We start from the raw sequence: 13,897 nt of genomic DNA, 5'->3' as shown, positions 1-13,897 counted from the left end.
AAACTCTGTGTTTCAGAAACTTACTTCCTAACTTTTAAGCTTTCTGTTTTCCAGTACAGACCTCCACCCACCTTTTCAAGCTAATCTGTGCTTCTCTGATAAAGATCCCTGGATAATTAGCCCATATTGGGCAATAACCTCCTTGGACACTGATGAGAGCAGTAGTGATAGTAAACCACCCCGTCTGCAACAAGTTTTCATAAAGCAGTTGCTAATTATGAGCACATGCATCGCAGAAAGACTGCGTACCTTGCAGCAGTACAACAGCTGGCCTTTTAATGACAATTCATCATGAACTGGTGTGAACGTGGGGTGGCAGAAGAGGGAAGGGCCGTACTGAAAAGACTAAGAGATGAGGACATTTACATCCGCAAATTCACCACGCAAAGGAGGCATTCTCAAGAAACCATTTCCAGGGAAGCTGGATTCAAAAAGTAATTCATCAGATGTAGTCTCCCACTAGGTCGTCTCCCAACGGCCAGCCGTGCTTGGGAAGAAGGGGTAGTTAGTGGAGAAAGTTTACCTTAGAAGGCGGCAGCGAACAGACAGGCCTTTCAAAACTACCCAGGGCACTGCCTAGAGGCCCAAGGCGGCGCGGAACAGCGCGCGGCTGCGAGCCCCGCGGCGCCACAGGTTCCCCAGCGCGCAGCCCCGCCCGACTCCCACAGGTGGGCGGCGCTCGGCTGGGGGGGGTCTCCGGCGGGAGAAGGGGGCGCCACGGTTCAGCAGGGACTCCGGGGAGAGGTGGGAGAGGGCAAAGGAGTGGGGAACCGCTTTGCCTTAAGGAAAGAGGTGAGAGGGAAGCTCGGGGTTTTCGGCTGCTGGGTTCTCGCTCGCTCAGCCCCGGGGTTACCGCTTTTCCCCCGGGCGGGAGGAGCCCGGGCAGAGAAGAGCCCCATGCACCTCCCACCCTCCTCCCACAGAGCCTCGGCCTCCTCCCCGGGCGCGGTTAAGCCGCACGCCGCGGGCCACCGGCTGCATGCGCCCGTGCACGTAGGAGCCTGCACTACCACACGCGGGCGGGGGAAGGGCGCCCGGGCACCGGGGAGACCTGGCCCCTCTCGGGCCGCTGGTCTCCCCGGCCTAAGCCACTGCCGCCCCAGCTCACCCCCGCGCCTCGCCTCCGCACTCCCTCACCCGTGTTGGCCTTGATGTTCTCCCGCAGGAAGTGGCCGCTGGAGAGATGCTGGAGGCCGAAGTTCTGGGCGATCCTCTGGCACACGGTGCCCTTACCCGAGCCGGGGGGCCCAAGGATGACCGCGCGCAGGAGTTTGGAAGCCATTGCCTTCGCGAGGCGGGGTGGAGGACTGCCAGATAGGCCCCCCCCACAGCGGCCTCGGAGAGCCCCGGGAACTTTGTTTCTTCTGCCCTGACCCCGTCGGCTCGCGCGGGGCCTCGCCGGCCTCCTCTGCAGGGGGAAGAGAGACTTTCAGCCAGCCCCTCCCCTCGGGCCCGCGCCGGGGCGGCTCGGAGGCGGAGAGAGGCGCCACGCTACACCTCCCCGCCCCACTCGCCCCACGCAGGGACTCCGAGAACTCCCGAGCCCCACCCCAGGCGTGGTCGGCCTTCGGAGCTCAGGGACCGGCCCGGTCAGCCCCGCCTCGACCCCTTCCTCTGTCTCACCCCCACGCCGCGCGTGAGAATGGGGCCGGGCGGGCCGGCATCCCCACGCCAGTCTCTACCAAGAGGGGGACACCGGCACAGGCGGCGACTCCGTGCGCGGCCCCTGTCGCCCACGCACCGGGCGGCCCCGGGGCTGAGCCCCGGCCCAGGTCCTCGCACGTGGGCAGCGTTTGGTCCGCGCGTGCGCCCCTCCCCAGAGGCTGTCACATCGCCCGGAGTCGCAGCGGCCGCCGCCGCCCGCGAGGACCGCCCTGCGATCCGCTTCGCCGCGGGTGGGCCGATGTCCGTCTCCGCCGCGAGGAGCCGCAGTCCGGCGCCTTCTACCCAAGCAGTCAAATAAACACACACCTCGGCGGGGACACGGCGCTCGGGGAGGCTTCCAGCCCGGATCCCGCTGGGCGGCGCCGCCTCCGCCCGCCCCAGCTCCAAGCCCCAGCCGGCTGCACGGGACTCGCGCCTTACGTAAGCCAGGAGACTGGCTCCACGGGAGCCGCCGGACAGCGCCCCCTCCCCTTCCCACCGCCAGGCTCCCACTCCGCCTGCCCGGGCCGCGTGCTGCCCGAGAGCCGGTGCGGGATGCGGGCGCCACGGGCGCAAAGCACAGAAACCCTGTTTTTGTGATCGCCTAGGAACCCAGTCTGTTAAGGGAAGGAAAAATACAACTTGTTGAGCGCCTACTGTGCGTCAAGTTCAAGACTGGTCGATTTCCTTACGCAGCAACCGTTCCAGGTTGCTATTCACAGATGAGGGCCGCTTAGAGTACGGTCATTCATTCAACAAATTCTTCCTGAGCGCTTAATACGTGCCAGACACTGTTTCAGGCTTTTGGCATAAAGCTATGAACCAAAAGAAGGACTCGGTGGGAAGGAGGGTCAAGGATGATCACTCATCTGCACTGAGGACCTTCTGCCCATCTCATTCCAAGAATTCAGGGCCCAGGATGTTGACACTATACTTACAACTCACGAAGTCCAAATGGGTGCTATATCCTCCCTCCCCTCCCCTGCATATCTCAATCCATATTCTCTTATATCTCTTCCCACCCCACACACAGCCTTCATGTCCCACTGGACTAGTGTGATTCCTACTTGCTCTTAATCTCCAATTTCTGCTAGGCCATCTTCGTTGCAGCTGCCAGAGATATTGCTGAAGTGCAAATCAATTTCTATTATTTCCCCACCTCATATATTATCGTTCCTTCAGGATAAAGTAAAAAAAAAACCTTCAACAAGACCACACAGGTGCCTTCCATAAACCCTTGCATTTTCTGCTGGCTCTGCTCCTCTGCCGGTCTTTCACAAGCTTCCTGCCTTTGGGGAAATCCCTTGCAGGGTTCTGAGCACCAATACCCATGACTCACAAACGTGGGGAGACAGTGTGGGGAAGAACCTCCTCTAAACTCTTGGCTGCTCTCTCTGTGTTGGGGACTGGGTAGGAAACAACCTGACATAGTAATATTCCTACCCACTAACCCCCACCAATGCCACCCCCACCCCAACCCCTGCAGCCCCACTCCTCCACACACAGCCAGCCAGCCAGTCTAGTCTATGGCTACCTGGGAGGACACCCAGGCCAGCATTTGTTCCATAGGCTCATACCCCTTTCTAAAACATCTCAGAATGTGCTGAGGCCCCTTCAGCCCTTCATTTAAGAACAAAGAGGGAAAAGAGCGTGGGGTGGGGGTGGGGGATGTGATTTAAATCTCCCTTCTTCTCCCTGCCATATGCTCTATAACATATAACAGATACTTTGTGGTCATTCTCAAACCTGAGCATGCATCAGAATCACTCAGAGAGCTTGTTAAAACACACTGCTGAACCCCACCTCCACAGTTTCTGATTCTGTGGGTCAGGGTAGACATTTCTTACAAGTTCACAGGTAAAACTGAGGCTGTTGATCAGGAGACCACATTTTGAAAACCACTGCTCTAGCGAAATAGCATTGAGGCATGGGATATGCGTGGTCTCTTGATTCCTCTGCCTGCTGCTGAGACCTTTAGCCCTTATCCTTTTCTCTTTCTAAAATGAGAAGATTGGATTTAGGACATCCCAGAGATCCCTTTGTATCTACTGAGATTTAGTTCTGTGAATTCCCACAGGAAATACAGCTTCTAACCTTCACAAACTAGGTGAACTATATCTTACTTTGCCCTGTCACCCACTTCTTTTGCCTATTTTTGAAATGTGTTTACCAACATCACCTTATAATGTCATGGAGTAGTGTTAGCCAATCACGGGGTCCTAGAACTCCATGCTTTAGGGGTTTAGGAGTGTATTATGAAACTGAAAGAGAAATTTTGAGATAGGTAATGTCATAAATTAAACTCAGCCATGACTGAAACCTAGCATTTAGTAAAAGAACCTTCAGTAGACCTTACCCATCCTTGCCCAGCCACCTCAGGGTCCCACAGCTCAGCCACTGATTGGAGGCAGTAGAACTGGAATAAATGGGTTTGCAGTCAAACACACCTGGGGTCAAACTGCAACAGCATCATTCACATTCTGCAAGCCTCTTGATCTCTGTGAGCCTTAGTTTGCTTATCTGTAAAAGGCAAACAATAACTTATCTCTTTGGTTTGTGGGGAGGCTTAAATGAGATAATGTATATGTAGTATTTAGCATAGTGCTGGGCATATAATAAACATCATCATGATTGTTAATCCTGGAACAATTATTAGCCTCTCTGAGCTCAGTTCCCAAATTGTGAAGACTAAATGAGCTAATGTGACAAGTTCCTAGCAGGTTCTCTGGCCCTTCTAGGATACTCTGTAAATGGTAGCTTTCCATGTAATAACTTCTTCTATCTCCTTTGCCTAGGGTTTTAAACCCATTTTTATTTTTATCACAGTCTGCAAAATAATATGCATCTATATGTTTGTCTCCCTGTAAATAAACTGTGATCTCTAAGAGTAAAAGCCAAATTGTGTTCATCTTTCTTTCCTCAAAAATGCATTGCACTTTGCCCATAATAAGTATTCTGATAATGTTGGCAAATCTCCCTCTGCCTCCTAACAAACTCAATATTAAGGCATGTTGTATCTCTGCAACTTCACTACATAGTAATACAAAGTCTACATTTGATCACACTTTACACATTCATTCATTAGATTCTTACACCCCTGCAAGTTAGACAGAGATTCTTGTTCCTATTTTACTGATGAGAAAACTAAGGTCCTGAGAGGTTAGCTGAACTGCCCAAGGTCACAGAGCTAGCTGGTGGTAGACTCAGCATGGACTCAAACCCAAATTTTCTCATTTCAAGTGCAATGCTCTTGTTTACTACAGTCATTTCCATACTACTTTTGAAATTTTGTCATAACCTTACACCATCTTGGCTCTTATCTACTTATCATGTTTCTTTATATCAAATCAATTTATTTAATAAATTTATTTGAAAAAGAAACTGCATATAACTAACTGTAATAAAATGATACAAGAAAAAATAAGGCTACCAAATTCCAGCTGAAATCTACTGCCTGCCTGTTGAGTTTCTGAATTTTTTCTTTGTTTAAAGAAAAGTGAGGAGGTTATTTACCATGTGTTGGAGAGAGATTTAAGGCATACGGCATCTAACATTCTGTTTATCTGTAATCACAGTTTAAAATAGAAAGGGAATAACTTTCTTAATATTCAGTTTAATATTATCTAAAGCTAGATCCACATGCCATCTAGAATCATCTTCAGCACCAAATCAAATTATTTCTTGTGTCATCAGGGATGCATGTCACATACTCTAATGAACTTCAGGGTATACATTTGAAATGAAATTTAATATAACCAGGATTTTTTAAAAGATGTGATCACCCCAATCACAGTTCACAGATATGATGCTGAACGCACTTCAAAATTAACCTCTCTTCTTCCAGCCATCACCTCTCTATCACGGTCTTTCTATAATCATGTCAGGCTTCCTTCTGTAGTATTTGATGGGGATTGTACACTTCTTGAACAGAATGGTTTTTGTTCTTCATGGCCTCCACACAGCTAGGTATAGAGTCGGGACATGGAGAGCAGATATTATTGAATGACTCACTGATGAATGTGTTACCTAAACCCCAAATCCAGATTCACGTGCCAGTTGCATAGGCCAATCTCTGAGTCATCAGGCTTAAAGCAGAGAAAGTTTTCTTATCAAAAGGGCAGCCCAACAAGAAGATAGGGGTCCTTTCCCAAATCTGCCTTACCAGATTGGGCCTAGGGATGGATTATATACTGTTGGCAAAGGAATGAGTGGGGCGGGGGGGAGGGTGGTTAGGACAGAAACTGGAAGGGCCTTGACACTTCTCAGAATTATGCACCAATCTCATCATCCTGGTGCCACCTGAGGGGACTTGGTGTGGTTCAGGTTGGCTCCACCTCTTGTATCAGCTCTGCAACAAAGACATGATCAACCAACATCCCTTCCCCCTTCCTATAACCAGCTTCAGGGAAGAAGATAAAGGACAAGACAGGTTAATGATCCTTGCAAGTTCTTGCGGTGTATAAACTTACTGTGAAGGGAGAACTTAGTGAAGATATAAGTACATAAATAAATACACATCTGGGTTCAAATTAATGAGTGTGTAAAAATTACTTCTCCCTTCTGAGAAGCTGATCTGGACAGACAGATGAAAGGCTAGTGATTTGGACTTGCCAAGACTCAGAAAAGAAAGCTGCAAAATAATGGGAAAAAGGGACAAAACATGGATTTCAGGATCCCTGCCCCTTTCTCCTTGTAGGCACTCATTAAATATTCAAGAAGCCATACAATTGTATTGAGAGAAGAATAAATGGTGGATAAAGGACTCACATGGCCTTATTTATGACAATGGAGCACTCTTACAAGTGAAAGAATCATCTTATCCCCAAATATTACCAGCTCACATTGTTATTAACCTATAAAATCTTAACGTTATTGAAAAGATGCAGCAGCACTTATTTTACAAGCCTGCTCTCTCAGACCAGAAAAAAAAAAAGTTCCCAAACATTTAAAAAAAGAACTGGGAGGAAAAAAATCCACATTCTTCATATTATGTTTACCTGGCATGACCAGGTTCTCCATGAGCAACAGATTATTTACAAATTGCTCCTGGAATAACAGCCTATGATAGAGGTGCTCTCTCAGGACATGGTGTTAAACTGCCACCTTCGTTCTTTTCACCCATGAAACACTAGAAAGCAAGGTAACAATCTGTTATACTCTACCCACCAGATATAATGATATAATGATGATGTTAGGGGAGATAGAAGAGAGGAATATAAGAATTATCTAAGAAATAGCATAAATTGGTTAGATACAAGAGAAAAAAGTAAGGATGATGCTCAGCTCTCTGGCTTTTATGGCTGAGAGAAAGTGGCCCCCCTCACTGAGACAGGATGGACAGGGGAGGAGGGACTGGTGACCAGGTAGACAAATTCTTTTCACACATATTATATCAGGGGTTTTGAAGGTTCAAAGTACCTCCTACAATAATTTTGAAACATGTAATCCTAACCCATTTTGACATTGTTAAAATTGTACACCATAAATGTAAAAAGTGGCAACAGGTATAATTCTAGCCATACTATAAGACTGACATTTTGAAATAAAACTTATGTTATTATTTTAAATGTACTGGAATCTAAATAACATAGTAAATTAATAGTTATTATCATCCTCTTGAAGATTACATGAACAAGTTCTTCTGTGCCAGATTTTTAGATCAATCCTTTTTCACCTTGTACCAAACATCTCCAACTCAACTCCCTTCAATTTCAATAGAATAATGTAATATGTTTTAATTTTTGGAAGTCTTCTCTTGATCACCCTAAGGTTTCTGGCAACAAAAAATGTATATAGATGGAAATTAATTTTGATAATTTCCTGTACCTTAAACTCCATCTTTTTAAGAATTCAAATTCTAGGAATTAAGTTATCATTATAATTATTAGTTTTACACTACTGATCAAAATGACCAATGAATTACTAATTTTGATCAAAATTATTAAATAAAAATAGTTTTATTTAAACTGCCAGTTTTATAAGGTAAATTATGATTTTAAAAGTTAGTTCATATGAATATTGCTGCTAGACTGAGATAGCATTCAGCATTCACTCTATTTTCCTTTTTTATAGATAGAAACATTGAGAAAATTTGTTTACGTAAATCATAGGATGGGAATAGAAGTTTTGTTGCAGCAATATCATTCAATTCTTTGAACTCCTTCCAAGTTATATTCTAAAACCACAGAGTGATGTATCATTAAAATGCATTTTTTTAGTCATTTTTTATCTGAAACATAATACTTCCCTATTGCAAGCAAAGAATTAGAAAGCACCCAACTTGCAAAAGCATTTGTTATCCAGTCATGAAAGCCATTCATTTTATGGATTCCTGGGAAGTTTATCAAAAAGGCTTTCTCAAGAATTATCAAAAGATTATTAAATCATACCTGTAACTTTTCCACCTAGAGGCATTTTGATTAACCTGATATGTTCAGGAAGGATTAGAAAAAGAAAATGCTATTAATTTTAAAAATACTTTGAGTATTAACAATTTGACAAGGAATTTTTCTCCCTTAAATCATTTTATTTCAATATGTTTTATTCCAAAATCTCGGTGCTGTGTTTTTAACTCATTAGATTTCTGGAGAATATCCACCTAACACCTAACTGACAAAGTCACCCTTCACTGTCAAACCAAGAGGCCAAATCAGATTTTTTTTCTGTCAGAAAAGATCTGACTACATTTCTTTATTTAAACAAACATGTTAAGAAACATCCCCATGACAAACATGACTTCTGAATTCAGAGAGAAGAACCTTGCTGAGAATTTGCTCCTGAATGAAATAAAGTGTACAGAGTAGTATTCTATTTAAGATTTTTATCAATATTATTTATTTAAATCTTTACTAAAATATTTAAATATTTTTAGCAATATTACCACTATTTGTTAATTTGTTTATTTGTTGTCATAAGACTCTCCGTCAGTAGTGTGATAGATTATTTAACAATAGGGGATGGAAAGGCTGAGACTGTTTAATAAAATTTGTCATCATGTCCCCGGTCTTCTCTACAGCATAACTGGATTCAAATATCCCAACAAGGACCAAAGTAGTCCATTCAGGAGGCCACCTTGTATTCTTCATAGGACATGCATAAATCTGGGAAAAACATAAGCCCTACTTTGGGTGCGGGCTGCCTAGATTAGAAGAGGGTTAGCCAATCCTAGCATTTTGAGTGTTCTCTTTAGAATCTTGGAGATTTTTACGTCCAGTGAAAGGTATACAATAAGATGGGAAAAAGTATAGCTATTTTATCAAATGGGATAAAGGTCCTTATGAAAGGGGAGTTGAGAAAGGAAAACTGGCATAACACCTTAACACTCAGCATTTCCTTAAGGAAATCCTTTCTAGCAGAATTACTAAGGAAATCAAGACTCAGAAAACAATTCCCTTAAAAAAATATCTGCCCGTCATGTATCTTGGAAAGTCTGCATCTATCTTTGAAAACCATTTGATTGATACCATTTATACCATTTGATCTTCACTACAGCTCTGTGAGTTTGATGCTTATAACAACTATTAATATGGTTTTAATTTAAAAGATGATGAAACTAAGGGGCAAAGACATTCTGCGCATTACCCAAGGACACATGAACCCAGTAGAATCAACATCTGAGTCCTTTCAGCAACGTCCCCTGCTTCGGTTGTAGCTACGGAGACCAACGCACTGCCACCAGCACCATGTGCCTTTCTACCTGCCTCCTCACAGAATGCTGGACTAAATGACACTCAGGTTTCTATCAGTTTCTTATTGAAACTCAATTAGCATATTTTATCTCTGGCTCAAGCTAATTTTTCCTAACATTTTATTAAGAAAAAAAATTTAATACATGTAAATTGAAAAAACTTTTATATACCTACCTGTATGCCCATCACCTAGATTCTACCATTAATATTTTACTGTACCTGCCAGGCTAATTTTTAAACAAATCTATACTTCTCCTATAATTCTCCCTTCTATACAACAGGAAAATACCAAAATACCTTCTTCTAATACATTCTCAAGGACTGTCTTCTGTCCCACAGAGAACTATAAATATAAATTTTCTCATCTCCACTGGTTCAGGTCACTCATTTAGTCCAGTGGTACCAAACCTGGAAGTACCTTAGTGACCTGCAGAGCATTTAAAACATCAGTGCCCCAGCCCTATCCCAGATCAACTGAGTAAGAATCTCTGAGAGTAGATACAGAATTGTAGCATTCAGTTAGCCTTCAAGTAATTAATTAATGAGTACCAACTATGTGTCAGACAACTCTTCAGGCGCTGGAGTAAATAGGGAAGTCCCTCCCTCAGAGAGCTCCCTCCTCTGGCCTCACCACAGTGGGCCCAGCCCCATTCATCTAACTCTCCTTCCCTCTCAGCCATCCGGATCTTTGTTCAGGCCTCTGAATATTCTTCTTCCCCTCCTCTGACTAGAGGACTGACTACTTATGCCTCAAGGTCAGGTTACATGGTGCCTCTTCTGGGGGCCCAACTGGCCACAGTTAGTAGCTTCCTACTCAGGAGTCCTACTACTGGCTTTTCATATCATTGTTACCATAAGCTCTAGCACATAGTGCTTGGGTTTCTGGGCTTTTTGTGTGGAATTCCACTAACTGTAAGAGTTAGAGACTATTGTACTTGACCTGATATCCCCATCATATAGGAAAGTGCCTGGAACATGGCACCATTTCAAATTTTGAAACAAATAGCCAGTTGATACTACATTGAATGTAAGGCAATCACCGCCTACGTGCATCATATGTCCTGAGGCTTTTTCTAAATTCCTTACAGATGGTTTGTTTGATGGATTAAGGAATGCTTTTCTTTGCCCACAGCGACAGAAGCTAGACTTTGCAGTGGTTGGACCCAAGATAGTAAAGGGCTTGGGAAGCTTAACAATTGGGTTCTTGGATTTTTCTAAGTCCTCCATTGAAAACTTTAGAATTCTTTCCCCCAGCAATGGAGTTTTATAACAGGGAATGTCCTAGAGAAGATATGCCATGAAAGAGACCGCTAGCCTTAACAAAAATAGCATAAGCTTTGAAGTAAGATGGAACCAAGGACAAAGGGTCACCTCTACCTCTTCTATATATTGACTTAGGTAGTTTACTTAACCTCTCTGAACCTCAGTTTCTTTACCTGTAAAATGCAGACAAATATTCTTGCCCCCTTCTCTCCACTTTAGACTTTGAGCTTCAGGAAGAATAACATTAACAGCTAACATTTACTGAATGTTTATCACGTGCTAGACACCTTGCTTACCCTTTACAATTCAACACAAACCATTCAAGGTACAATTCTTATCCCTCTTTCATAGATCATGAAACCAAGACACATTAAGTGAATTGTCAATGATTACACAGCTAGTAAAGAGTGAATTCAAATCCAGACAATCTGGCTCCAAGAGCTCAATCTTATCCATGTCCCAGGGGCCTTGTTTACCTTTTTCATCTTGTATCTTCTGGTCCTAGAATAGGAACTGACATACGGATGCTACAAATAACTGTTGTCTCAATCAATCAATACCTTCTTGCAGCATTGTCCTAAGGTGGAACAGAGTAGTTGTTTATTGAGTGTCTACCATGTTTCAGGGTCTTTTATGTACCTTATCTGGCTTAATCCTCCCTAGGAATTGTGCACTCTATTAAATCCATTTTAATGATAGTAACACAGAGGAGGAAACTGAACTGAAAGAGGTAACTTGCCCAAAGACACACTCCCTAACTCACAGCCTCTAAGCCTTCTCATTCCCAAAGCCTGCACTGTTTCCTCTTTACCTGCTGTCTTTAAACATTTTGCTCATTTCATACCTTTTTATGTTGACATCAAGAATTTTTAACTATTCATTTCAGTAATTGCAAAGTCTATAATTTTCCAAGTATTATAAGTATTGACATTTTAAAACCATTGCATCACCTTTTTGGGAAAGAGTTAAAAATTCCTAACTTTTTTTATTCCCAGTGCTATTACCACAATTTACAAATCAAAGGCAATATGCCTGATGTAATAAAATGAAAAAGACAAAGTTACAGCATAAAAAAGGGCTCTAACATACATCTAACTGATACTACATTGCATTAATCACTGATTGCACTTTTTGCAAACTGTGGCTGTGACAGTCTTGAACAAGAAAGATTTCCCGTTTAAGCTGCAGTCACATTCTGGCTATGGATGATCATCATTCCTTTGGTGGAAGATCTTTGTAGTTCCTCTAATGCATTTGGGTCAATTGTCTCAAAGTAAACTGCAACTTCCCTGACAGCTCCTTATTACCTCTCCCACTAAAAACTGTAGCTCTTTTCTGCTGTTTTTAGAACCTTCCACTACCATAATCCCCCACTTCTACCACCATATCCATAACCACTACCATAGGTTCTATTTAAGCTTCCTCCACTGAAACTACCCCTCTTCATTTGATTGCTGTTGTCCACTATAATTTCCAAAATCCTTATAATTCCCACCACAACCAGAGTTACCACTGCCAAAATTTTCTCCTTCATTGTAATCCTTTTATCCTGCACCACAACCACCATGTTCTTCATCTCGGTTTTTCCGTATCTTGGTTCATCACCCCTCAGCTACTATGACCAGTTGCAGTTGCACGTTACTTCCCAAGTTGCAACAGTACCTCTAAATCCACTATATCCACCATTATGTCCTTCATACTTATCTACTACCATCACATCCATCACCTGGCCTCCTCTCCCACTGAAGTTTCCTCCATGACCCATAAAGTTGCCAGATCCTTTCCATGACCTCTTTGTGATTCAGCAGACTAAACTTCTTGTTTAGAAAGAGCCTCCTTCACATTATACACATTATACACATTAATGATGTAATATTTCTGAACAATTTTATCAACTATCATGATCATCAAAAATTACAAAAGCAAATCTTCTCTTTCTCCACTCTGCTTGTCTTCCATAACTTCTATGGTTTCAATCTTCCCAGACTTTTCCAAGTAGTCTCTCAAATTATATTCTTGTATATCTTCTGTAATATCACAAGCAAAATTTTTTTCTCTACTCTTAGATGGGCACCTAACTTTAGGGAATCCTCTCTAGAGACAGTCTCTTTGGTTTCAGTACATGCCCATCAACCTGGTCTAGACACATTGTTGCATTTACCTCTTCAACATAAGGATGTCACAAAACCAAAGCCCCTGGAACATTGTGGTTGGGGGGGGTCCCTTCACCACACAAATGAGGTGTGTGCCTCTTTTCTCAAAATGTTCTCTAAAACCGTCATCTGTAGTTTCAAACCTCATAACACCAATAGACAGTTTTCTCATCTGTTCTGGCTCCTTGTCCTAGCAGCAGTTGGGGTCTGGCTGGAGGCCACCAGGTAGAGGTTTTACTTTTATTTTGAGATCAGCCTGGGCTTCTCCAGTTGGTGTTCAATATTAAACAGTTACTAATAAATATGAGAAAGAGTTGTATCACTTTGTGAGATATCCAGTGGAATTTAAAACTAAAAGTGAGTTCATAACCACACTATTTTAAAAATACATGAACAAGTCTACAATGGCTGGAAATGTTCCCTTTTCTTCTTGGACTCATATTCTCTTTCCCTTCTCCCTCAAAATTATATTCTACCATGATTTTTTAAGTGTATGAGTCATTTGGTGATCACCCTTATACATAGCTCTTTTTAAAATATATATATATTGAAATTGTGATAAAGAATTATTACATGTGAAAGGCAAATTTGATTGGAAAACCATCTTTCCATGGGCTGGTTGTACTTCTGTATTTTTGTTTCTTCAGTTAATTCAGGAATACATGAATTAATATAAGCTATTGTTGGAATAGAGTAGGCTACATTTCAATTCTATTCCTATTTTTTTGTTTTTTTGTATGTAAGAACTGAGAAACCTGTTCATATAAATAATTAGATGGGAATGAGAGTTTTATTATAGCAATGTTACTAAGTGCTTTGAACTTCTGAGCTATATGTGAAGAATCACATAATTATATGTCATCAAAAATAATTTTAGTAATCTATCAACTATCAATTTGATTAGGTTCCACTTCAGTTTTATTAAAAACAAAGAATTAGAAATCATCTGACTTGAAAGAAGAACTGATATCCATTCACTAGAGTCATTCACATCTCATCACTTTCTTTGAATTGTCTCTCCATTTGGGTAGTTTTACACCCTAAAGAAACGCACCAAAATAATTTGACATGGGTGGGATGCACATTTTTCTTTTGTTGAAGTGGAAAGAGGGCTGATCATGAAAGACAATGTGGGAAAAGAAGACCTAC

General features: G+C 42.6%; 1 protein-coding gene across 7 annotated transcripts in view; it reads right to left on the bottom strand.

The window, feature by feature from the left end:
* The window catches only part of AK4 (adenylate kinase 4), a 94,429-nt gene extending 92,278 nt beyond the window's left edge, over positions 1-2,151 (bottom strand). For 3 of the 7 annotated variants that reach the window (XM_073234078.1, XM_017674453.3, XM_017674454.3), the window contains exons 1-2: positions 1,624-1,964; positions 1,138-1,408 (exon numbers count right to left, since the gene is read on the bottom strand). In XM_073234078.1, the coding sequence (XP_073090179.1) occupies positions 1,138-1,282 (145 nt within the window). In that variant the 5' untranslated portion in view covers positions 1,283-1,408; positions 1,624-1,964. The other 4 variants (XM_073234076.1, XM_073234077.1, XM_037024320.2 and 1 more) reach the window with 4 other exon arrangements.
* Positions 2,152-13,897: the final 11,746 nt, after the last annotated feature.

The sequence above is a fragment of the Manis javanica genome, chromosome 4 (genome assembly GCF_040802235.1).
Source record: "Manis javanica isolate MJ-LG chromosome 4, MJ_LKY, whole genome shotgun sequence".
Lineage (NCBI taxonomy): Eukaryota > Metazoa > Chordata > Mammalia > Pholidota > Manidae > Manis > Manis javanica.
Note: the sequence above shows the minus strand (reverse complement) of the source record. Positions and strands in the feature narration are given on the sequence as shown.